The sequence below is a fragment of the Lissotriton helveticus genome, chromosome 2_1 (assembly GCF_964261635.1).
Source record: "Lissotriton helveticus chromosome 2_1, aLisHel1.1, whole genome shotgun sequence".
Classification (NCBI taxonomy): Eukaryota; Metazoa; Chordata; class Amphibia; order Caudata; family Salamandridae; genus Lissotriton; species Lissotriton helveticus.
This window is the reverse complement of record NC_136059.1, coordinates 605978405-606005336: the sequence shown is the minus strand read 5'-3', so window position 1 is coordinate 606005336 and position 26932 is coordinate 605978405. Positions and strand designations below refer to the sequence as shown.

Here is a 26932-nt window from a genome sequence, read left to right as displayed (position 1 = left end):
TCTCTCAATATATGCATACAATCAGGAGGCAGATTCAAATGTCCGTATTGGAGGACCTCAGGAGCCATGCTGTTAAGTTCAGGGAGGGAAGGTTGGGATGAAGAATCCCCCCCCATCTTGGACAGAAGGTCCGGCCTGCAGGGCAACCTCCTGTGTGGAAGTACCGACAGATGAAGAAGGTCCGGGTACCACCACTGCCGCGGCCAATCCGGAGCTACCAGGATCATGGTCATGTCTGATCTGAGGAGCTTGGACACCACCTTCGGGACCAGGGAGAGAGGAGGAAAAGCGTAAGCAAAGGTCCCTGACTAGTCCATCAAAAGTGCATTCCCTCGTGTCCCCGGACGATGGAATCTGGACACGAAGGTGTGGCATTTTGCGTTTACGTCATCTGCGAAAAGGTCTATTTCGGGACGACCCCACCGATGGAAGAGGTCTGCCACCACCTCGTCGTGCAGCACCCAGTCTGGTTGGTCTTCGAAGTGCCTGCTGAGTGCGTCTGCTTTGATGTTTAGCTTGCCTGGCAGATGCACTGCCACCACTGTGAGGTTCCTGGCGAGCAGCCAGTGCCAGATCGCCTTCGACTCCAGAGAGAGGGGACGCGACCGGGTTACGCCCTGTTTGTTCAGGTAGAACATGGTCGTCGTATTGTCGGTCTGGACCAGCACCGAATCCGATTCTATGGCAGGCAGAAAAGCTTTCAGAGCTAGATGGACCGCTCGAAGCTCCAGCATGTTGATGTGGTAAGTCTGCTCCTTGGTGGACCACCGCCCCTGTATCTGGAGGCGCCCCAGGTGCGCCCCCCAGCCTTGGAGAGACGTGTCCGTCACTATGGACTGTACCCAGAGGGGCTGATGAAAAGGAACTCCCACCATCAGATTGCGCTGTTGAATCCACCAGGAAATGGAGGATCTCGCCGCCTGGGAGAGAGATATTCGATCCTCCCATCGACCTGTAGCCTGATCCCACTGATCCTCTAGAGACTGCTGCAAGGGACGCATCCTCAGTCTGGCGTGGGGGATGAGGAAAATGCACGACGCCATGGATCCTAGCAGAGATGCCACCTGCCGGACCGTCGGGCACTGTACTTGGAGCAGAAGCTTGCATTTCTGCCGCATCGAGGACAGTCTCTCCTCCGAAGGATACACTCTTCCCACGCTTGTGTCCAGAACGGAGCCAAGATAGTGGATGCTCTGAGTGGGAGTCTGCACTGACTTGTCCTTGTTGACATGGAGGCCAAGCTCGTGCAGGTGCCGCAGGCATGTCTGAAGGTCGTGAGTCACCTGCTGTGGAGATGAACCTTTCAGCAGCCAGTCGTCCTGATATGGATAGACAAAGAGACCTCTTTTGTGTACGAAAGCTGCCACCACCGCCATACACTTGGTGAAGACCATCCGCGCTGACTTGAGGCCGAAGGGCAGAACCTTGAACTGGTAGTGTTTGTGGCCGACCACAAACCTCAGGTACTTGCGGTGGTGCCTTGCAATGCCGATGTGGAAGTACACATCTTGGAGGTCCACCGAACACATCCAATCTCCGACTTGAAGATGTTGACATATTTGGTGAAGGGCCAACATGCGAAACTACTCCTTGATTATAAACTTGTTTAGAAGTCGAAGATCCAGAATAGGTCGAAACTTGCCCTCCTGATCTTTTTTGAGGACAAGAAAGTACCTGGAGTAAACTCCTCTTCCTCTTTGTGAAGGAGGAACCTCTTCTATCGCATTCTTCTGAAGAAGAGCTCTCACCTCTTTTCGAAGCAGGGGCAGCTGATGAGGCCGCAACTTTTTTGTTGGAATGTCGTGTCGGCACGCACGGAAACGAAGTGCGTATCCATTCCTCAGTATATTCAGCACCCAACGATCTTTTGTGATGCTGACCCACTCTGCTAGATGTTGAGATACACTTCCTCCCACTGGAGTGGGTAACTGCGGCAGAGGAAGACACTGTTCATGACTTGCCATCTCTCGTCGTGGCAGAGGACTGCTGGTGACCTCCTCTACCTCGGTTAGACTTCCCTCCTCGAAACTGAGGTTTGTTCTGGGTCTTGCCTTGGGGCCACTGAGGGATTTGAACCCTCTGTTGAGGTCCCTTGCGTTGATTAGACTTGTAGTGGGGTTTGAATTCTTTCTTCTTCTCTAAACCAACCGCTTTAACAGTGTCCAACTCTGTTTTCATCCGCGTCATCTCTTCTTCTGCGTGAGCTCCGAAGAGAGAAGAACCAGAAAAGGGAAGGTTGAGGATCCATCAGGTTTCAGGCCTGTGAGTCTTAACAAGGCCGACCTCCTGGCGCATACTCCATGAGCCTAGGAATGGGCAGAGAGTACCGCACCATCCGCTGCCGTACTAATCATCTGATTAGCCACCAGGGAACCCTCCGTGACAATTTCATCAAAATCCTTTTGATCTTCTTTGGGAAGCTTGGTTTTAAAACGCTCCAAAGAGTCCCAGAGAGCTCTATCATAACGGCCAAGCAGCGCAGCGGCACTGGAAACCTTAAGAGAGGAGGCCGCAGATGTACAGGCTCTACGACCCCACGAGTCTTGTGATCTGCTCTCTTTGTCAGGTGGCACAGAAGAGGAGGCTGACACCGCATGAGTCTTTTTGGCAGCCGCCACAATCACGGAGTCTGCAGGTGGATCCGATCTGACAAAGACTGGATCCGATGAAGCCAGTTTGTACTTCTTGAGGGGACGAGCTGGCACTGCTTTTATCGTCGCTGGCGTCAGAAAAGTGTCCATGACGGGTTCCAAGATCCCCGGGACTAACGGTAGCAGAGGTCGAGATGCCGTTTTCTGGTGGAGAGTCTCGAAAACCACCGTAGTCGTGACTTGCGGGACTGACATCTCGATATTGAGTTTCTTGGCACCTCTCTGCAGGACATCATGATAGGTGTTTACATAATCTATGGGAGAGACCCTGGAAATTGGGCTGTCCTATAGCGTGGGAGAGTAATTCCTCCTTGAGGAGCGGGTGGATGAAGAAGAGGAGGTAGATGGAGTCCTTCTCCTTCGCTTATGCTCCTTGCGCCTTCGCTCCTGCGACCTTCCGACGCGTTCCTCTCGCCTCGGAGAACGTGATCTCGCGACCCTTCTCTCAGGAGATGTGCGTCTGGGAGGACTTTCCCTGTCTGCCTCCTCAACCAGCCTCTGAAGAGGTGAACCATGCACTGAGCTGGCATACTCCTGCATGCGTTTGGTAGCGCCAGAGTCCCGCCAGTGACTCAACGGTAATTGCCATCTCGGGGACATCCTACCCGCCGTCTGGACCTCCTTGGATCTTGAGGGAGACTTTCGGGCGCGTGCAGGCACTTTCGGGGAGGCAGATCTGCTTTTGGAAGATGAGTGGCGCGAAGCTGACTCCGTTACCAGCACCATTAAAGCCTCCCTCGACCTCGCCGAGCCGTGTCTCGACGGCGACCCGTGCCGTCGATGTTCCCGCCGTCTGCTCGACGTCAAACGTCGCCTGGACGGCGACCTGCGGTGAGCTGGTGAACGCTCCCTTGACGACGAACGGCGCCTGTCCGTCGACGTTGAACGCCTCCTGGACGTTCTAGCAGGCTGCAGAGGGGTTCTTCTATCCCTCGATGCTGAGCGCCGTCGAGATGACGATGGAGACCCACGTCTCGACGTCAGTCGCCGCTGTGAAGGCGACGGCGGAGGGGTCCGTGCACTCTACGTCAATCGCTGATGGGACTGCGATGATCGTAGAAAGCCTGCCCTCAACGTCGAGCGTCCCGCCGACGCCGACGGAAGGTCTTTACCCCTCGACGCCGAACGTCGTCGAGATGACGATGGCGGAGGAATCTTGTTCCTCGATGCCGATCATCGCCAGGTTGACGGCGGCGGAGGGGTGATACCCCTCGATGCCGATCGTCGCCGGGTTGACAATAGCGGAGGGTCTCGGGTTCTCAACGCCGATCGTCGCCGGGTTGACGACGGCGGAGGGTCCCTTGTTCTCGACGCCGATCGTCGCCGTGTTCACGATGGCGGATGGTCTCTTGTCCTCGACGCTGATCGTCGCCGGGTTGACGACCGCAGAGGAGACTTGTCCATCGACGCCGATCGTCGACCAGTTGACGACGGCGGCGGAGTATCCCGAATCTTCGACGTCGATGAGTCTTTTTTCGACGGCGAGCCCGCCGTCGACGGTCTTTTCTTCGACGAATATCCCTCTTGAAGGTCTTTTCTCAGCGCCGAGCCAGACGCTGACGCAGAGGGACGCGAGGACGAGATCCCTTCTTCACAGGTGACCTACTTCTAGATTGACTTGCCAGACCATAAAGGCAAATCCTCGCCCTTTCCTTCAAAGTCCTGCTGGTAAGGGTCTGACAAAGAGGACAGGTCTTGGGATCATGATCCTCAGGAAGGCAGAGAATACAGACCTCATGTGAGTCTGACTTGGCCTTCTTTTTCCCACAAGAGGGACAAGAGTTAAAAAGAGAAGGCATTTTCAAAGCTAGAAAAAACCCTAACCTGCCAAAAAAGGACAGCTACTGACTTCTAGAGTCGAAAGACGTCGAAGTTAGTAATAAAAGGTGTAAAAAAGAATGAATTTTTTGACAGAAATCAGAAAAAGAGTGGAGCTGTGTTGCCAGGATCCTTCTAGAAGAAGCCGGAAAGAACAACTGACCTAACTGTCTCCCCTGAGGCATGATGGGAAGCTGGGAGTCAGGAGTGCCTTAAAGGCACAGTGTCAGTTTACTGCTATGCAGCTACAGGTTAGCTGTTCAGTCTTTTTAGACTGGGTATTTGCAATGCAGCCTGAGAGCTTTCTATGCTTTCAGTGGTTTATGATAATTTCTACTGTTTTCTGAGCATTAAAACAGTTTCTAAACAAGCTTTACTGTTGTTTCTCATGTTTCTAATGCTTTCCTTTCATGTATGTTGGAAATTCTTTACTGCATATTCAGCTCCGATATTTATTAGGCTGCAATTGCTTATTTGTATATATATATATATATATGCTTATATATATATATATGGTTATATATATGTGGGGCACATATAATTTAGCGTTTCCGGGGTCCCGAGCAGGGGCGGGAATATTCTAATGCTTATGACTATTGATGAGGATCCCCTGGAAGAGAAGTCTGAGTTTTTGGGTATACCACAGTGGAGCGGCTTTGGTAAGGACATTTGATCACCGGAGACGGGAGTTCGCCTGTTGCCAAATTGCAATGGTAAGGGCTATGGGGCCGAAATATTGCCCTTTGCGAGCTTTTGATTACAGCACCCCCAAATCTTACTCTAGCCCACTCTGTTGAATCTCTTGGCATCATCATAGACCCCAAACTAAACATGGTAAAACACATCAAGAATGCAGCCAAGGGTGCTTTCTTTAACCTCAGACTGTTGAACAAGATCAAACCCTACATTCCTAACAAGGATCTCAAACTGGCCACTCAATCTCTGGTACTGTCAAGGCTAGACTATGGGAACGCAATCCTAACAGGCATCCCGAAATCGAACTTGGCACCGATCAAAACAACACTACATGCTGCAGCTAGAATGATTACCGGCATCAAAAAATCGGATCACATCTCCCCAGCACTCAAGGAACTCAAATGGCTCCCAGTAGAAATGCGTAGAAACTTCAGAACGGCCTGCCTAACCCACAAAGCCCTCCATACCGGCAAACCCGAATACCTGGCAAATAAACTCAAAAAAGCAGGCCAAGCCAGGAATCTGAGAAGCTCTAACTCCTTCCTGCTCATCCTTCCCAAAACCAGAAAGAAAATAACAGCGGACTGCTCCTTCACTGGAAACGCCCCCAAAATCTGGAACTCCATCCCCCCGCACATCAGAACTATTCCTTCTTTTGTGGAATTCAAAAGGCAACTCAAATCCTTGTTCCTGATCCGCTCCCTTGGCTGTGGATAACCGGGGTCAGCAAGCAACCCCTGAACTGTGTGACTACAGTGAATCCCATAACCAAAGAAGCTCGGCAACTCACCCATGTTCCGCTTACAATGTCACTCATTGAATGCTTATACCTTACATATGTTATGTTCATGTTCATGTTTATGTTATGTATATGTTTATACAGATTTTTGTCATTCTATTACTGTAAAGCGCTCTGCTACCTCCGGGTCTTGACAGCGCTATAGAAAACTTCCTAAATAAATAAATAAATACCCTGCTCACCCAGTTTGAAATGTGTCCATAAATAAGCTGGATCCATAGGGGAGCGATATATCCAGTGATTTACCACCATTAATTGTGACGCCGAATAATAGAGCCTAATGTCCGGGAGGGCGATGCTTCCGTCGTACCACCCCTTTGTTAGCTTGCTCATCGCTATTCGAGGAGACCCACCGTCCCATAGTAACGTCCGGATTTCACTCTCTAACTCCTGAAAAATATGCATCTGAGTCCCGGTATGGACAGTTCTGAAGGATGTACAGAAAACGTGGAAGGGCCAGCATCTGAAAAAGAGCCGCCGGGCCCACCAGAGAAAGGGGCAGGGACCTTCAATGCTTAAAATCCGTGCGCAGCCGGGCCAAAGGAGCGGCAAGATTATGATCATAAAAAAGTTGGGAGTCTGGGGTTATAAAAAATTCCCAGATATCGAAAACCCTCCGTGATCACCTCTACACAGCAGCCCCGGGGGAGCCGAGGAACCGAGCCCCGAAGAACAAACAGCACCGACTTGCTCCAATTGATAGCATATCCCGAGTACTTCCCAAAGTTTGTAAATATATGTAATACCCCGTGTATAGATCTATACGGGGAGGCGAGATATAGCAGTATGTCGTCGGCATATAGCGATATTCGGTCATCATGCCCCTCCGCCTACTTCAACCCTCTCACCATAACATCGCGTGCCCGAACCTGGAAGCCTGCGGTTCCAACATTAGGGAGAAAATTAGGTCGGATTAGGGACAACCCTGTCTAGTGCCCCTTTTTAATGAGAATATTCGAAATGTATAGTTGTTCACTCGCACTTGGCCCTGTACACCCGTATAGAGCAGTCTCACCCTGCCAAGGAACTTTGGGCCAAAGCCCATGCGCCTCAGGACTTCAAATAGGTATTGCCACTCAATGGAATCAAACGCCATGGAGGCATCAAGAAATAACACCACTGCGTCTTCCTCTATAAACACTCGGCACGCGAGAACGTTGTGAAGACGCTGTATGTTAAGCGCCGTATTCCTCCCTGGCATAAAGCCAGATTGGTCTGGATGGACCAGTGAAGAAATAACCGTGACCAGGCATGAGGCGAGTAGTTTTGCGAGGATTTTGATCTCTACGTTAATTAAAGAAATTGCCCGGTAGGAGCCGCAATTGTCAACATCCTTCCCCGGTTTACAAATCAGAACTATAGATGCTAGCCGCTGATCTTCCGGCATGATCCCTTTTTCATAACTCTCATCGTACATACCCAGCAAGTGAGGGACTACCTGAAGGCACCTATGGGAGTCCCTTGGGCCCCATCGCCCTCCCGTACTGGATGTGACTTATGGCTTTTTGGATCTTATCGTCTGTCAAGTCCTCTTCAAGGACGTCTATATCAGAGTCAGAGTATCGGTAGGTCGCTATCTGAGAGAAATTGGTGCGAGTCCTCCGCCATATATGTAGTGGCAGGGGAGTATATTTGTTCCAGATGGTCTGCGAAGGCTTCCGCTATATCCATTGGGAGAGTGATCTGCGTTCCGGCTCCTATAGCCACCACCTTAGCTACTTTGTTTAACAATATGTTTGTGGCTGGTGAATTTCCTTCTAGCTGGAAATGGGCCTCGATCCTTTCTTTGTTAAAAAAGCCAAATCTGGACATTACCGATCCTAATAACTACCGTCCCATCGCCAGACTACCGCTACCGGCCAAATTAATAGAAAGAGCCATGAATAGTCAGCTTAGCGCATTTTTAGGGGCCACACAAGCCCTCGATCCTTCGCAACATGGTTTTAGAGCAGGTCACAGTACCGAATCTGCCCTAATCAAATCATCGGAGGAGATCAGAAAGGTGATGGACGTTGGGGAAAGAGCAGCCCTGATCCTGTTGGATTTGTCAGCGGCCTTCGACACAGTCCACCACACGCTTTTGGTGGACCGTTTGGAGGCCTGCGGGATACAAGTGAAAGCTCTTAACATCTTGAAAGCTTTCCTCACCAACAGGATCCAGGTTGTGGCACTGGGGGAGTTCGAGTCTAAACCATTCGTGCTACCCTGTGGGGTCCCCCAGGGATCCTCCCTAAGTCTCACCCTTTTCAATATTTATGTTTCCTCATTGGCCCCAGTTATTCGATCATATGGGTTTGAGCTTACATCTTACGCGGATGATACGCAGATTGTGGTATCTCTGCTTCGAGGTAGAGAGGAAGGTGTAGCCAGTAAATTCCAGGAGTGCATGACAGCTGTTAGCAACTGGATGGCCAGGAACTGCTTAAAGCTAAACTCGGCTAAAACCGAAGTTTTACTTTTCGGCTCCAGTGATAACTTTTGGAGTCCGAACTGGTGTCCTGAAGGGATGGGTCTACCCCCCATTCCAGTCACAACAATAAGCTTACCTTTAGGCCCCAAGTTAATGCAATGACGTCATCCATCCAATTTACATTGAAAATAATCCGGAAGATCCTCCCTTTTTTACCTGATGGGTGCATGAAAACAGTGGTGACCGCCCTGGTTTTATCTCGCCTTGATTACTGCAACAGCCTATTTCTCAATGCCCAACAGGGGCTTCTTAACAAATTACAGGTCTTGCAAAACGCAGCAGCTCGTCTCCTCACAGGCCTACCAAAGTTTGCATCCGTGTCCCAGGAATTGGTGAAGCTGCATTGGCTTCCAGTGCGGAAACGGATCTCTTTTAAAACCCTGTGCATAGTTTTCAAGGCCCTTCGTGGTCTTGGCCCGTCGTTTCTAAAACAGCATTTTCAATGGTACTTGCTGGGTAGACATCTTAGGTCAGCTAATCTGGGGCTGATCGTGACCCCTCGGATAAGGAGAGCGTGCTGGGGAGGCAGGAGCTTCATCTTGGGGGCAGCTAGGGCTTGGTGGAATGCTCTCCCCTTGGCTCTTAGACAGATTACAGATTTAATGACCTTCCGCAAAAGTCTGAAAACATGGCTTTTCGTACTTTAAGCTTCAGGCCTAGGCGAGGGGAGCTTTCATTCTAGCGCCAGGACACCGTTTGGTAACAGTGCGCTCTATAAATGTTATAAATAAATAAATAAATAAGAGTAAATCTGCGCACCCATCTCTCACCCTGATCCCTCTTCTCTAACCAAGCCAGGATTTTGCCTGCCCTATCCCTCAGTTCATCTATCCTATGTTGAGTGCGGAGGAGTTTGGCCACCATTTGGTTCCCTCGCCATCATTTTATATTCCTCCTGTTTAAACGTGAGGCGGTGTATAGCTCACAATGAAGGAGCATGAATACTTTCGGCCTCCAGCTGCTGAAGTTCGCTTTCTAATTGGACTAGCTGTTGCTGTCTTCTTTTGGTGTATACCACCTTGAGGGACAGGGCCTGTCCCTTCAAAACTACCTTAAAGGCTTCCCATATGGTTTGCGCCAGGCCTACTGACCCCACGTTCTCTTTGAAATAGTTGATGGTTTGTGTAAATAGTTCCTCTTTAATACTGGGGATTTTTAGCAGCCGAGGATTATCACGGCCCGTGGTTGATGGTTGAAATTTGTGAGTTCAACCCTCTCTGGGGAGTGATCCGCAATACCCCTCGGTAGGGCGTGGGAATTATGGAAGTGGCCAATAGAAGCCGAATGTGTTAGGAAGTAGTCAATGCAGGATGAGCTCTTATGTGTGTTATAAAAGTAGGTGTATTGAGCTCTATCCGGCTGCAGCGTACGCCACACGTCAGTCAGTCCCATAGCTGTGGTGAACTCTTCCATCAATGCACTGGGTCTTGACCGTGGCCGGTCATCAAATTTTTTATGGCACCCCCCACCGCCCCCATGTAAAAATGTAAAAAAAAATAAAAAAATCTTGAGTCCCCAGAATTAACATATTTTTTCACATTATTGTATGCTATAAAATTGCCAATGTTAAAATATGCCTTAACAAATTGAAACACTGCAGTCATGTTCAAATTTCCTTTTAAAGACTGCAATCAAATACATGATTGCCAACTTAATCTTTTGGTCTTTCTAAAGGTTAAAAGTATCCACAGTGTGATTCTTTACTAAGTTTGATGCCCTCATCCTTTGACACCTATTCCCAGTCAGGATATCAATGACAAAAGAGGTCAGTGATCACCCATTTGCTGACTGACGCTCTTTTTTCACAAAAAATTAAGAACTTTTATTAGCATGATACTTCTCTTAGCCAGTGCATGGCGCCCCACTTGGGATCAATTATGCGCCCCAGGAAGGCCCGTCCCAAAGTTTGAAGACCTCAGTTGTAGACTCTGGCACTGTTTGCTCCCCAGCAAGGTCCAACAGGGTCAGATTGATGACACAGGGTAAGCCTTTGCCAGCACTCGTGAATTATTGGATTGTAATCAGCCCCCTCCCCCACCCCCTGCCGGCCCAGCACTTTTGGAACAATGTCAACACTAATGGGATGTACTCTTCTAACCAAGAATTACTTGTTCCCTATTCAAATATTTCAAGTGTGACAATTTTGATGCATCAAACATTATGTTACAATACTGTACCCCATGTTAATCTTAGTCTACATTTAAGTTTCCTGCAACATCCATTCCAAATTCTCACATACCAGACAATGTTGCAGACAGTTCTGTCAGTTTGTTTTCAATTCCATATGTGGTTTAAAGGTCCACAGCTGTTCTGAGGACTGCTACGGTGGCACCAACCTGAGTCTCAAGATTCAACATGCCATCATCTTGGATCACTACGTGAGGATCGATCCATTGTGTACTTCTATTAGTGTGAATGGGCCTTCCACTGTTCCGACCGGGTCCCAGACCTCCGACCTGTCAGGGATTCCACAGACGCCCCCAGCCAAGTCCAACCAGTTCCATACCTCCTCTGTGTTATGCTCAATATAGGTACCCTAATATAGGCCCGGGTAACATCATACCCTTTCAACTACATCACCTCCCCTATACTACACAGTAACAAGCTTTTTAGGATTGAACCGTTACCTAGTTCTAGTCCTTGGCGCAGAAGGATGGTTTCCCTGAACAATGACGTTTTATGACTTCATCTTTAGACTAATACAGTATGAATGAATATTCATAAGGGTTTTTGGAAAACCAGGCTGGGGCTACACCACCTTCCCTCCCATATCTACGTACACGGTTCATCCCATACTTCATCCTAATATCCAACAATGGCTAATACAATAAACAAGGGCCAAAGGAACCTTAAATACTTTCTGTATGAATACAGCACCTCTTGCTAGTGTTAGTCAGAGGGAACCGAGACTTCCAGGTTGACACACGGACCAGAGACGCTGAGGCTTCTGCATGCAAACGCTCCAGCTGACAGTGGTCTAAACAACCCCTGCGGGGTGTCCAACTCGAGACCAGGATGGGGTCCTACATTCTCTCACTCCTACGGTAATGGGGTTAGAATAAACCTAGAGGGACATTTGGCTTTACACCTACTCACAGGCTAGGTACACTTAGGTACATCTAGATAGGCATCATAGGAGTATGTGTGATTCCTTTAATCATGCATTGTATATCCATGTATGTGTTCATGACTATTGCAAAATGGTAGAACTGTACTATCCTTTTATATTCACTGTACTGCTAATCATATATCTATGCTACTGTCTAACGGTTGTTGCAGCACAACTGTGCAATAAATACTTATTGTAACACACCCAACTGTTTCTTCTGTGTAGCTCTCTGAGAGAAACAAAGTGAGCACGAGTGACTGAGCGAAAGGTAGTACATTGTTTCCACGATCCTGGGGGATCAGGGTTGTCATGTTCTGAGGTTGCCAGAAACTATTCGCTCCCCGATAAGAGGAGATTCTATGGGGCACTATCAGTTAGCGAATGTGAACAGGCTAACATATACGGTGGGGGTGCTCATAGTTAGTCTGCCACCAATCCTATGGTTTATGTTATCCCAACGTGCAGGTCCTGTATGGGTAATATAGGAACTACACTACATCGGGAGACATAAACAAGTGGGATCGCCCATAATGAATTACTCCAAGCTTTGCAGGGAACAATAACCTATATTTAATATTCATGGCCCTGAATTTATGTGTACAGTCTGGGGATATTCCTATTGTGCCACCATCTTATTTAATATCCCCTATCTGTGGGGCATGTTGAAGCATAATGTCTCTGTCTCTGCAGTAAAGAATTTTGCCTATGATGGCTCTGGGCGGCAGTGGTGACATACCCATGGCTCCCTGGGCTCTTTCTATCACAAAACAGTCCAAAAGACTGTCCAGGATCCAGCATTCCAGAAAGAGCACTCTCTGGTTGTTCAGGTAACCCCAAGAACCTAAGGTTGTTTCTGCGTGATCTACTGTCACAATCCTCAGCTCTAAAATCAAGGTGGTATACTAGTAGGGGTAACGTGAGTCTGTGGATTGTGGCACTCTCTGGTACATAAACTTTCACACAAAAAAGTATTCAATTTGATCTGGGGTGGGGTGCCGGTGGGTATAGCACTCTGATACGGGGCATAAATGAAACTATATGAAAGAATGCGCTGTCTATGATAAGATCAGCGTCCCCACTAGGCACACCATGAAGTGTCAAGAACTTCAGTAAATTGTATGCACTTGTATAAAGTGTTTTATTAACTGTTCATGCTGATATCACAATTTCCATGTTTAATAATCACTCTTATGACGCGAGTCACATTTGTCATGAAGTAACTCAATCACAATGCAAAAATGGAAAGGCATGTATTCAAAGATCCAAGCAACAAACTGTCAGTAAAAGCCCAATTTTGCCCATCTCAAGGTCCCAACTATGTATTCACAGAGCAAACTTTCAATACTATCTTTAGTTATTATTGGTCCCATCGTTACCTGTCCTCATTACTGGTCTTGTTCCAAACAGGGTCCCAAGATTGCCCACCAAGAAAGCACAGGCCAATCACTAGTACAGAAGCCATGTTAGACTACAATGACCTGAGAAAGAACATCACACTCATGCCCCAGTCACCACCGAGAGTCTCCTCAGCTCAGGTGCATCTCGAGGCATCACTGAGACCTAAAGCAAAACTCAGAGTTTGAGCTGTAGCTGCCTCTATTTCATTAATAAAGGCAGGCCTGAGAGGGAGTAACCACAATTCCAGCTAGACAACTATTTATGCAGAGAAGAAAATAGCAGGGATATATATCCTGGATCAGAGTCATTTAAGGGTATTTCAATACTTGATTAAAGAAAAGATTGCTCCATTTAAGGGGCCGAGCTGACCAGATTTCCTAAAAGTAACCACATAAAAATTAACTCTGTGTCAGAAATGTTCTCATCATGCTATCAAAGTAAAAATTATGTTTTAGATAAAATAAAGTTTACTGTATTATTAAGGTGGACAGTAAAACGTGGGTGGTGCCAAGACAGAGGCTTGACGGACATGCAGCCTGGCTCTCTGGGGCCAGGCCTGTCGTAATCCTGTAGAATCCTGTGTCCTCCTCACTACTTGGGGCCCCTGCACGACCTGGAGTGTGTGGGGAGTCCTCCCCCCCAACTTACTTGGGAAACTCTGCTTTCCACCAGTGTGGTGGCTCCATGAGTCTGGCCACGTGGGGACAGGGAGTGGGTCTGCGTGTCTGGATGAGTGGCTGGCAGTTTGCCACATGGTGAGGAAGCGCTGCTATATTGTCAAGGTCAAACCGGACGACACCAGGGTACAGGAGGGGGAACAATTGGGTCTTGGAGCAAGAGGTCAGGGGAGCAATCAAGGCATTGGTGAGTGGCAAATCAACAGATGTGGATGGGATCACAGTTGAGTTTTACGTGAACTACTCAGACCGACTCACCGCCTTGTTTAATGCAGCTAGAGAGACTGGGGAGCGACCTGATAGAATGCAGGAGGCGGCCATTACAGCTTTGCCTTAACCGGGGCGGGATGCAGAGAGAGTCGGTTCGTACCAACCCCTCGTTCTATTGAATGGGGTCTACAAGATTGTTAGCTGAATCCTAGTGGTCAGGTTCCTGCCCTGCGTCCATAGCCTCATGCACCCAGATCAGGCTGGGTTTATACCTGGGCGTACTAGCTTCCAGAAGATCCAGCGAATCACACAAGTACTAGACTGCTCCACGGAGATACCCCCGTTGGCTATGGCCTTGGCCATTGACATTGAGAAGGCTACTAACTCCCTATCGTGAGACTTTCTTTTTGCAGCAATGACAGGAATGGGGCTGGGTGATATGTTCATCGGCTGAACGAAACTACTTTACACTAAACCAGCGGCCAGAGTCAAAACAGTCACTGTTTCTGATAGCTACAATGTGACCCAGGGTACACGACAGGGATGTCCTTTGTCGCCTAACCTATTGGTCTAAGTCTTGAAACCACTTGGCAATGGGATCTGTCAAGGTGTGCACTATTGAGGTCTCTGCATTCATGGAAAGTTGTACTTTCTTTCTTTATACATGGATAATAAGTTGTTATACTCACAGACATCTCCGCAGATATCAGTGGAGTCATTGATGCTTAAGCACAAATTGGCGCACTCTCTGGCCTGCAAATTCTTTGGGTAAAATCCTGTGCATTCTCACTAATACCAGCTAAGGGGGGCCACCTCAGAAGCACCTGGGGACAACCTCCACTGGACACTCACATAATCTCAAATATCTCAGGTCTGCATTTATCACTTGACAGACCCACTTCTTGAGGGTACTATATTGGCAGCTGTGGCGACACTGCGCCCCATCTATCAAGTGCTGGGTAATGTTTACCCTTACGTTTATGGGCAGTGTCGCACTGACAAAAAAGATTTAGCTTCCTAGACTATTATACTTCTTTAATGCCCTTCCTGTGAGGGTCCCTAGAGAGTTGTCTGAGACATTGAAGCTTTAACCTTGCAATTCATATGGGGCATTAGCAGGACAAGAGTTGCGCTAGCTAAGCTTCGACTTCTGGTTTCCGGGGGGGGGGGGAGGGTAGGCGGTACCGGACATTGAATTGTGCTACTTGGCGGCGCAGTTGCAATAGGTGGTGTGCTCGAGGGAAAACAGTTGGGGAAGCAGTCATAGAGGAGATCCCTCCGTCCCCTTGGGGACACATTGACACATTTATTACTGAGGCCTAATTTCCCACCTCGGCTGCAGAAGGAGGTAATACTGCTTGCGTCCCTTTGATATGCGTAGACATGAGTTCTACAGCATTCCAAATCCCAAACGACCTACGCCAAGGAACTCCCATTGCTTACGCTCCATGCCATCTTCCACAGGGGCGACTGAAAAGAGCTGAGAGAATGGTCAACGCATGACTTCACTAGGGTTGGTGAATTGTATATCAAAAATACTGTGGCAGAATTTGGCGCTATAGGATCCCTCCGCTACATCTCTTTGTTATACTGTTCACTGGAGGTGGCAATTCAACGTTGGTGCCATGCACGTCTGACTGAACCTAAGGTACACCTGGGCCTGCAGTGCATATGTGAGACTGATGAGCAGCAACACGCAGTCTCACTTTTATACAAGGCAGTGCTCGGACAAATAAAACAAACTTGTGGACTCACGCGAGAGGTGGAGTTGGATCTGGGTACTCCCATGTATGGCGTTTTAGGATCCGAGCGAATTTTCCCTGATTCATGCCCTTATATAGGTAAAATTCACATTGCCCTAATATAGGCACATAAATCATACCCATATTTAGACATAGCCCATGCAGTCCAAATACAGGCATGGCAACTTCCACCCATACCAAAACATCACAACGATTTCTTGGAAAATCGGCTTAAGCAGTCAGGGACCTCCCCTTGCTTGAATATTGATTTGTCCAAGAACTCATGGAGTTTACAAAGAACTACTATTCCCTTGGGGTTCTTTACTGACGTTATTATGCCTGACTTTACGTCAAACTAGGCACCTTCAAGGGATAAATATGCCTTCACTTGCTCTAACAACACACGGTGGTTCGGAGCAGTTCGACTATCTACTTGCCCGAAGCAGCTCGCTACTGCAAGTGCCGAAGGAAGCCGACCCTCCAGCTGACGCACTGATCGAGAAGCTGACCTTTCTCTTGCTGAGAATCCAGCTCCAGTGTTTACAAGTTCCCCTCGCGGGGTGTTGGGAAATAGAGTCCCGAGACAGAGATACCAGACCTCCTTCATTCTAAACTAAGGTATGGAGCTGATTAGACCCTAAGAGAAATCTTGGATAGATTCTTGACAAAGAAAACCAAATCTACGTTACACAATACTTACTCCCTCCCGCGTACTAGACTTAGGTTAGGTACATTGGGGTAGGCGTATTTTAGAAGCACCAGTTGAGTACTTTTAGTCATTGTTATTTATGTATGTACTTTTATATGGCATACAATGCTTTTACAGTATTGTTTTAGGATTTTATTCTCGCTGTACACATTATACTTTACAGCCTGCATTACAATTGCAGCAGTTCACTTTACTTGCATGAGAAAGAAGACTGTTCAATAAACCCTTTTATTGAAAACGCCCTTCTCTCTATTTCTCTGCACCTCTGTTGAATTGAAGCATGCACGATTGACTGAGTAAAATACTTATCTATTGTTTCCGTGACTCTAGAGATATATTACTTATTCTTGGGAAACAAAGTTGTCATGTTTATGCGGTTGTCACAAACTAATCCCTCCTTGTGAATTCGAGAACGTTTCTAGTGACCTCTGAGCTAGCTGGCACTCACAATTAAGTCTAGTATATTCGATAGAGACCTAGACATAAGTCCTACGTCAAATCTATAGGATATATTATTCCAATGCGCAGAGCCTATTGGAAATATAGGAACTACACTACACTAGGGTTTCCAGCAATGAGCAGTTTAAGCTAATCCAATATTACTTTATCCATTAGGCATATATCACGCCAAATGGTTAAACGAATGTCCTCAGTTGCGAACTCATACTGTCCAAGATGCTGAGAGCCTGATGCTGCATTCCTCCACATGGTCTGGGAGGGCCCCATCCTAGACCCATTCTGGAAATCAGTGCTGCAAGCTTTGGCAATGGCTACAGAGCGACTGTTGCCTGCATCTCCTGCAACCTGCCTCTTGGTTTGGTTCCCCCAACCTAAGACAGGGACAGTCACAAACAGGTTTGCAGATTTATCATTAATCCTTGCAATTCGACGGTTGAAAAACTGGAGGTCCCACTGTATGGGGTTAGTTAGCGGAGCTTCACAAATAAGCCTTGTGCCAAAGCGCAGCTCTGAAAAGAGAGGCGCACAGGGGATAATGACCTGAAAGCTGGGGGGAGGCTTTTACACAAATACTGGGTGATCCGCCACATGTGGGATGAGATGGACAATTAATTAGACGCATTGCTTAACAATCAGACACCTCTTAAGTATTGGTTTGTACTGCGAATACCTTGTTTATAGACATCAATCCCGTGTCTGGTTTAAACCTGTGCTTAATCTGGGCGTGCTGGGAGGGAAGGAGGTAGCTAACCTCCACAACTAGAAGACAATCTGATACCTCAAGTGTAACCAATCACTTGACCCTACCCGCACTGCGTACTGCAAGCAATGCTTTGCTCAATGTATACCTAGAAATTCTAAAGACTTTTATACAATTACAGATTTTTAATACATCAAAAAGTGCCTGCAAAACATATAAATAAAAACTTTCCACAAATAATTTGAATATATAAATCAATGTCCAGCTGATTTATACAATTTATTTTCAATCATTAAAGAATAAATACAGGAATCCAAGTAGATATTCATGAAGCTCATATTGTTGTTAATCCCAATGCATTTCGGGATGCAAGATCCCTTCTTGAGGGGAACTGTGAAAAATAAAAAATATATAAACACTGTGTCAACATTGCTTATATTGAGCACAACAACAGTGGAAGAAATCACGTACAATAATGTCACATAAGAATGTAATCAGAGACCTTAAACAATGCTTCCTGGTGGTATATCAAAAACCTTCACCAAAAAATGAAAGAACACCCTGTGCATGAGTGTAAAACCTTGTTCTAAAATAATGCCACTTACCGACACTGCCTGCCAAAACAACCATACCATACTGTATCCGTCCGGTTTGTTGTGAAAATAAAAACTGCAACCAAAGAACAAAAGAACTGTTCAAGAACCCAAACCGCCGTGTGTATCAAAGAAACTCTCAAGAGGAGCGTAGCGATGATTACCTTAAGTCGATTGTACCAGCTGAAATCCCTGTGATATGCGGTTGGTAAACCATAGGGATGCCGCAAACTCTCGCTTTTGAAATTTATTACCAATCAGTTACCAGGCGAAAGACATTGACTAGTCCATGCTTGTGAACGCAGGTCTCGAATATTAGTCAGTATAAAAATAGCCTCCTAATGCAATCTGGTAAAACCATAAACAAGAAACACTATAGTTGTGTGTTAGCAACAACGAGACCTAATAATGACATGTCTCACATCTGGAAAATGTACCTTAGTGTTAAACCGAGGAGTTCTGTGTGCATACACCCACATGCTGAAAGATGAAAAAAACTATCTAATGAAATACTTGTTTCAACGAGACCTGGTAATGGCGTACCTCATATCTGAATGTTCACCTTAATCAAAACCAGTGTGCCGTTCAAAATAGAGGTCAGGGTCAAGAGAAACACTACATCAAGTGGACACCACATCACCATGTGGGTAGGATGTTAAGTCCTGTCTGAATACAACCACCTGCTGCGAAATGAAAAAAACAATAAGCAATGGGCTCTCTAATGGTAATTTCAGCAAGACCTAGTGGGGGCCTGCCCCATGTCTGAATGCTTACCTTGATCAAAACAAGCAGGCCGTTCAAAATAATAATCTTGCTCTAAATAAACGCTATGTCAAGTGTACGCCATGGCACCAACTCACTGAGGGTTGACCACTCAAAAACCGTCCTGCAAATCAATAAGCCACATGTTAATGCGGCTAAGTCAGAATTTAACCAAGTTGCCAGTAGATTGAGTTACTCGCTTTCCATAATATTCAAGAACCGACAAGGTTACTTTTAGAATGCCGCAAACGTCCAAATGAACCACACCGCTCGAACGCTGAAGCCCTGCTCGTCCATTATACGACCGCGTACAAATACGTACAACACATAAGCATCAAAATAGAACTGTGCTCCGATCCGAGAGCGGCAAACAGCAACTATTTTGAAGTGGCAAAAAGTGAGTCAAATACGTGGACCCGAGTATGCTATGAGTGCGGAATACGCCGGTGTACAAAAACGTGAAACGCATGGGTATAAAAGTAGGACTGTACTCCGATTTGAGAAACGAAAACAGCAGTCATTTTGAAATGTAAAAATGTTAATCGAACGCGTGACCATGAGTATACCATAAGTACAGAATACTCAAACAAAAACAGGAAAAGGTTGTGCAAAAGGTAGATTACAAACAAAACCGTGTCATGCAAAGTTAGATATTATATGAACCTTTTACAACCAGCTTAGCATAGAGAATTTTGAAATGACATTGTATTTGTACATGCATGTACCTCTACATTCCATGCATATGTATCTGAACATACTCTACAGGAAACACATCATGTCAATTTTATCATTTAAACCCTCGGCATTATTGTATCAAAAAATTTTATCCACCAGATTTCTCGTTGCGAAAGCCATTTGGCATTGTCGCGATCTAATAAGAGCTTGATCTTTTCTAAAACTATGAATCTTAATTGAGGAATAGTGTGGTTTAATTCTGCCCAGTCACTTGCAAGACTAGAAGTAGTCACCCTACTTCTAATACGACTTTTGTGCTCAGTAATATGTGCTTTTACTTTCCTCTCAGTTTTGCCTATGTATCATTTACCGCATGGGCATTTAATACTGTAAATTACATATCCTGAGTTGCAATCTGCCGGATCTCTCAACTTCACGATTTTGCCTGTTTGGGGATGTAGTATCGTGGATCCCACAATTATGTTATTACAATGGGTACAGTTCTGGCATCTTTTCATACCTGGATTTACTAGCTGCACTCTGTTGTTTTGGGGTGTTGCAGTTACCAGCTCCTTTAAATTTTTGCTCCTAGTATAAGCGAACAACAGTTTGCTAATAAAAAGTTGAAGGATCTCAATGACAAACTGGAAAAATATGGCAAAGATACCCAAGATCGAAAACTATGGAAGTATAAACGAGACACCATAGATTATAAGTTGAACGAGGTGTACACCTGGGTTGGTACACCTATATTTTTTATATTTCACAGTTCTCCTGAAGAAGGGAGCTTGCATCCCGAAATGCATTGGGATTAACGACAATATGAGCTTCATGAATATCTAATTGGATTCTTGTATTTATTGTTTCATGATTGAAAAGAAATTGTATAAATCGGCTTAACATTGATTTATGTATACAAATTATTTGTCGAAAGTTTTTCTTTATATGTTTCGCAGGCAATTTTTGATGTATTAAAAATATGTAATTTGTATAAAAGTCTTTAGAATTTTGTGGGTGAACATTGAGCAAACCATTGTTTGCAGTACGCAATGCGGGTAGGGTCAAGTGATCGGTTACGCTTGAGGTATCAGATTAAATTAACAATCAGACAAAGCATTATATATACCTGTCTAACACCAGTGTATCATTAACGCCCGCTACTCTTACAATTTATTGACCCAGACTATTGGAGATCTGTCCACGTCCTGCACGCATCAAGACATATCTACCTCCCCATACACTACATACCCAATTAAACTAACTCTGACTCACTTGCTGGCATCTTCTAAACTCTCACAGGGCTAGTTCATCGTAATTGTTGATTTTGCTTTCTGGTTTCCTTTCCTGCAATATCACTGCCTTTCCAAATTTGTCGTGAGCATCCCCAGTACCTGTAAGATTCTAACAGTGAACAAAATTATGCATGTGAATCTAGATTTAGCTCAATGGTTGTACGCAATTATGAATCTAATGCTATCTTGACTAGCAAGGAGGGATATACACCATCTACTATGGTATTTGATTTTATGTAATGTGAAAACTCAAACAACGCATAAAAAAAAAGTGCCCAGTGAGCCAAACAACCTATTAAGAGGTATACAAATAAAGAAAAGTAGCGTACAACTGTTAAATGGCCCATTGCAATTGAGCTCAGAAATGCATAAAATATATCCATTAACAAAAAGCTTTAAAATTTATTTTAAAAATGCCCATTTAAAAAAAAAAAACTAAAATATACTGGCTAACCACTTGACAGTGTATAACAGATTTAGAAGTCTGTAAATAAATGTAGGCTGCCACAGCCTCAGACAACAGTCAATGTATATCACATTTTGGTAAATGAGCTACTATAAGTTGACGTACCTGGGGTTGTATAAAATCTTTTCCAAATTAAATTCTTTTAGATATTTAATCACTGCTGCCAATGAACAAATTACAGGTTTTTCCATGTTCAAAATTTCAGAAAGTTTCTGAGAACCTAAAACACAAAGCAGATTGTAACATGTTTTTAAATGCAAGTGCCTTTAAAGAAACAGTAGCATTCACAGTCAATGATTATGGTACAAAATGTTGATCATAAGCCACAAAAATTTTTGTAAGAAGCTGTTGCATGCAGAAATGGAAGAGGCTAGCTGATCTACACTCACTAAAGGTGCAGGATTAGGCATGTCTCTAAGCACTAACGTTCAATCAAGATGTGGCATTCGGCTAATAAAGTGTTTTGGTGACTTTCCCAATCCACTCTTTTGGTGTAACCTAAACCTGTGAACGATTAACAGTCCATGAGAGAACACAGATTGCTCTGCAAGATGATCTCTATAGAAAACTGGTCTTTGGAGTATACCTAGTCACTTATTAATATAACTAAAAGCTAGAGTAATTGTGTCTCCATTAGTTATTGCACCCAAGGAGGATCCAAATCAATTCAGACTCAATCTGTACTTGAATCTGTACAGTGATAAACTATTTCCTTGACAAATGCAGGTGATTGATACGCTACTAATTGGATGACACAGTAACACATGGTAGCAAAGGCTGTGCACATAATGAATTTTTTGGAGGCCGACTTCCCGCTTGTTTGTGGCCAAACACATAGCACAACCTTGACTGCATGCAAGATCTGCGTACAATTAAGGAGAATTTATGTACTTCAAAGCCTTACAAGAGATGTATAAGGCAGAACCCCTTACCCGACATTCACATAAAACTGGAAGTTCCATCTAAATAAAGTCAACATACACATTGTTGACTGTCTACTCAAACAAGTCATGAGAAAAATGCATCAAGTTGAGCCTTTGGAGGGGATTAATTGTAGGCATATGAGTATCAGCTCACTGGAGAGTTGTGCAAAGCACTTTCAATATCTGAGGATGCTATGCTGCTTACCAGTCTTGCATACACGTTACTTTGTTATCGTTTCATACTGAGACTACAGCAAATAAGCAAAACAAGAAAAAACAAAAGTGATAGTTGATTTCTTCAGCACATATTGCCATTGAATTGCCTTAATAAAATATAATAATTTCTCATATAATAGGACACTCATCCAAGATACATTTTGACTAGTATCAAAACAACAAACCGCCTCGTTCCTCAATGTCTCGCCACACTGCTGTGCATCTAAAAGTGGTCCATCTAGCTTCCCCAAGCTTTGTAACACTTCTAGGGTCCTCTTCAATTGCTGCATGCTACCACTTCAAATGCTTTACACACATTAATGTGTGGCAGTCTGCTCTCAAAAGCTTGAGTATAGGCTTCCTTCCACATGAATAAATCAGTCATATTGTCTCCTGGTTGTTCTTTAGAGTATGTATCCTACAGCAATATGGAACTTACTTTGTCATTCACTTACTTAAGTCTCATTACCCAAAGCTAGCAGCTCATTATCTTTTCAGCCAAGGAGATGCCAACATATGTAACAGATCTCAGATTTAATCGGCGGACATTGACATTCGCTGTAAGACAGAAAATAGTACAGCACTTCCTCTGAAAGAGAGCACGATCTGATTTCGCAGTGTTACATATATACATGTTCTGAGGGACAAATCAGAGTCAACCATCATTTTACACAATAGGTCAGATAGTACAAGTTTCAAGGCCTTTTCCCAGTTCTCCCAATACCAGATCTAGTCCCTCCCCCTCCAATCCTAGTTCCAAACCATAGTATTGTAGCAATGGATTCCATATCTTGCAAAACTTTTGAGGACACCCTCTTTCCGCATATGTCACTTTCTCCACTACCACGTACAGATTCAGACAGTTTCTCCATTCCTGTAGTGTGGGGATTTGGGGTGCACCCCAGTAGCGAGCTTTGTCCCTCTTAGCTACTACCAGTCCCAGGTTAACTAACATCAGATTATGTCGCGGGAGATCAACCTCAGTGGGGATTCACAGTAGGAGGGATCGAGGTTCAATCTCAAGCTGAGCCCCCAGTATATTACCTAATTCCTGCACTACCATATTCCAATATGTTTGAATCCTGTTACATCCCTAGAGGGTTTCTATAAATGTACCGCATTCTGTGTAGCATCTAAGGCAATCCGGGTTAAATGCCCTACCCATAGCGTGCAGTCTCGCTCTATCAAAGTAGGTCCTATGTAGAATTTTATATTGAATAAGCAGCAGTTCTAACTTAATCGCCACTTCACATGGGTGCATAAGGGCGGTCTCCCAGTTCTCAGTGGGCCTAGTTCGTCACGCATATTGTTAATTTGTGTTTTGTATGTTAACGAGATAGGTTGACTCTGGATCTCTTCCTGTACGAGTCTGCCTTCGAATGGGGCATATTCCGGCAGCGTCTTCGCGTCCAGTCGTTCAGCTCGCCAGACATGTTGCAGTCGAAGGTAAGCTTAGGATTCAATCTGGTGAAGTTGATAAGTGGTTTGGAGCGAGGTGAACGGGGCAATGTGCCTTTTTCCATAACATCACGTAACTTGGATATTCCTATTAAATCCCATTGCTGAAAACCTTTCAGTGTTCCAATTTCATTCAATCTAGTTGCCTTCCATAAAGGAGTTTCCCTTGTGGGGTTCTTATCCCAATTAATTTGCTTTTCTGCACTTTTCCAAGTCTCTATTGTTCGTTGGGTAGCTGGGAGGAATCGGCTACAGCCTTTACCGCCATAGAGGTAGTCAGAAAAAAGATCTGCCACCGGTTCATCTGAGAAGATCGCAGCACCTGACGGTGCACCACTTTGACGCACAAGGCTCACTCTTTTTACAAGGAGTGTCTGAATATCACTTAGGTTTGCCATTATTGCACACTAACAGTTTCTCAAGAGTTTTCCTACGTGGACATAGTATTGTAAGATAGTGTTATTTAAAAAACACAATCATTACTGCATTTCTTTTGGTGATTTAAAAGAGCATCCTATCACATATCTAATGACTTCAATTTCTGCCTATATATTTAAGAACCAGATAAACTATCCGCACCACAGCCTCTGTCATCTAACATTTCCATTCAGTATGCGTAGATGAGGAGCATACCTCTATTGTGTGCAAGCGAGCTTTACACAGCAGCAGCACAATGCATCCATAGCTTGTATTACGGTATAGACAATTTCTTGAGAAATACACTGAAATGTTCGTGTACATAGCTCTACTGTATCAGGCAGAGATGTGCTAGTGGCCCTCGGTATCAGAACCAGAAGGGTGCCCTTCAGTTGGACCCTTCAGTTATCCTTTTTTCCTTAGCTGTCTCGCATTGAAAGCTGCTTGATCCTACTTAACAAACAATCCTAACCTTCACCTGCCACTGCATACCGTTGCTCTATTGTGGTGACAGCTCAAACTGACCAAAATGGTTACACAAAAGAATCAGCAGGGTACGCTTTTAATGTCAAAATTTGCAGACGTCTGGTATTGTGGGACCATTCAAACAAGCATTAGCAATGGTTCTGGCAATAGCTCTGGTTTTCAGGTGTTAATGCGTGCAAACACAAGTTATCACTGTGCAATCTTCAGAAATGCACCACAAGCGTGGGGATAATACAAACAGGTGCATAGATATAAGAGGCACACATGGGGGCAGGCTGCAGAAACACAACACATAAATAGCCTATTCATAGTTGTGTGTGCATGCATTTGAACACAACATCACATTAATGTCAGACCTACGGGCTTTATCCAGGCACCCTAAGTGCAAAGGATATACCCAGACATGGGTCCCTTGTTCCTGGTGCCATAAGACTCAAGGTCTACCTCAATGATGAGGCTCAAGAGGTCAACACACTTTCTGGTTTCTTGTATTTCTATTCGGTAGTTTAGCAATCTGGCAGAAGTGTTCCAACTGAAGCAGAAACAAGCCTGATTTGCATGCGTTTGATCCCTGGTTGTAGTGACAAAAAAAGATTAATCACCAGTTGCTGAGATTGACTCAAACATTTCACTCATCTCAGGTTTGTGTACATCCAGCTGGGTCTTTATCTTGTCGGGAGTTGGTGAAGTTGTTGCCCCTGCGGTGGTGGCTGTTGTTGTTGCTGCTGTTGTTATTGTTGTGGAAGTTGTTCTCACTGGTGACTTGGGTGCAGTTACAGTTATGGTTTCTTCCTGGCAGCTTTGGCTGTTCCTGTCACGGTGTTAAGCTGTAATCACTGATGGATCCTTACTGTGCTTACTATGGTCCCTGCTGCTCTACAAGGTGTTGTTTCTGCTGTAGTACTTGCTGGGCTGAAAACTCGGGGAGAGGATGTAGCCTTACAGCTAGAGCTTTTGACGTCAAAGCTGGTGAACCGGGTTCGAGTCTCGGCAACGACACGCAACATCCTGTGATTCTGGGCAAATCACTTAATCTCCCCGTGCCTAACAAAAAAATGAATGTGTCCTTGTGTAACGAAACTGGTGCTATGTAAAGCGCTCCGATAACCGCTATCTTCAGGTCTATTTCGCGCTATATAAAACTCACATTTGTGTTTTTTTCAAAGCACTTGTCACTGTTATCACTGCTGTGGTAACAGCTGTTGTTGCTACTGTGGTGGTGGCTTTGGTCACAGCTCCTGTTGCAGTAGAAACTATTGTTGCTACCGCTGTGGCGACAATTCTAGTTGAAGCTGTTTAATTACTACTGTCATTACAGAAGTTGTTGCTGCTGCCTGGGGTCCCTACAGTGCTTGCAGCTGTTGCTGCTACTGTTTTGGTGGTCGTTGTAGCAGCAGTGGCGGCAACCTGTGCTGTGTGGGACCACTTCTCTGGTGGCAGCCGTTGCTGCTATGGTATTTACTTCTGTGATGACAGCTATTTTTGCTCCTTGGTTCCTGCTACTGTGCAGCTGTTGTGATATTGTACCTGCTTTGTGGTGGTTACCACTGTTGTCTCAGCAGCTGCTGTTGCTTCTTTCATTTCAGTCATGGTGGCAGCGGAGGCTGGCCTTAATATGGTGGCAACATTAGTTGCTGAAGAAGTCTCTGTTGTGGTTACAGTTGTGGGAGCTGCTGTGGTCTCTGGTATTGCAGCTGCTGTGGTGGGATCTATGGTCGTTACTGTGATTACTGCTTGGTGCTGGATGCAACAAACTTAGCAGACTGCAAGCCGAGGATTGTGGAGAGTGCTAAAATCTTAGGCTTTATCTAAGCAATCCACAAACTCACAATAATGCATTAGCAAAAAGTACTCACCACCAAATCAGACTACTGTGTGGTATGACATTTGTCATGAAGGCCTCAAATCAGTTATTCAAGCCCTAGTCCTCTATAGAACCAAATATAGGATCTCCCTACTGTCTTCCTACTGTACTCCAATGCATATTACATTTAACTGTATTTATATTTGCCTTTAGTGCCACTGCACAAATCAATACTACAGTGCTTTACAAAGAACATATCACAATGTATGATTATAGACAGAATACTTTGATATGGAGAGGAAAGAAGGCCATCCACTCTAGGAGCTATATGTGTATGCATCAAGTAATTTGCATGGGAGGGAAAGCTAGAAGAGCGTCTGTCTTTTTGTCTTTGCTATCTTT

General features: G+C 45.2%; 1 protein-coding gene across 2 annotated transcripts in view; it reads right to left on the bottom strand.

Annotated features, from left to right (window-relative positions):
* The window catches only part of MSH3 (mutS homolog 3), a 1953894-nt gene that overhangs the window by 1244733 nt on the left and 682229 nt on the right, over positions 1-26932 (bottom strand). For both annotated transcript variants that reach the window (XM_078675310.1, XM_078675311.1), the window contains exon 10: positions 21332-21446. In XM_078675310.1, coding sequence (XP_078531436.1) covers positions 21332-21446 — 115 coding nt within the window. The remainder of the gene's footprint in view (positions 1-21331; positions 21447-26932) is intronic.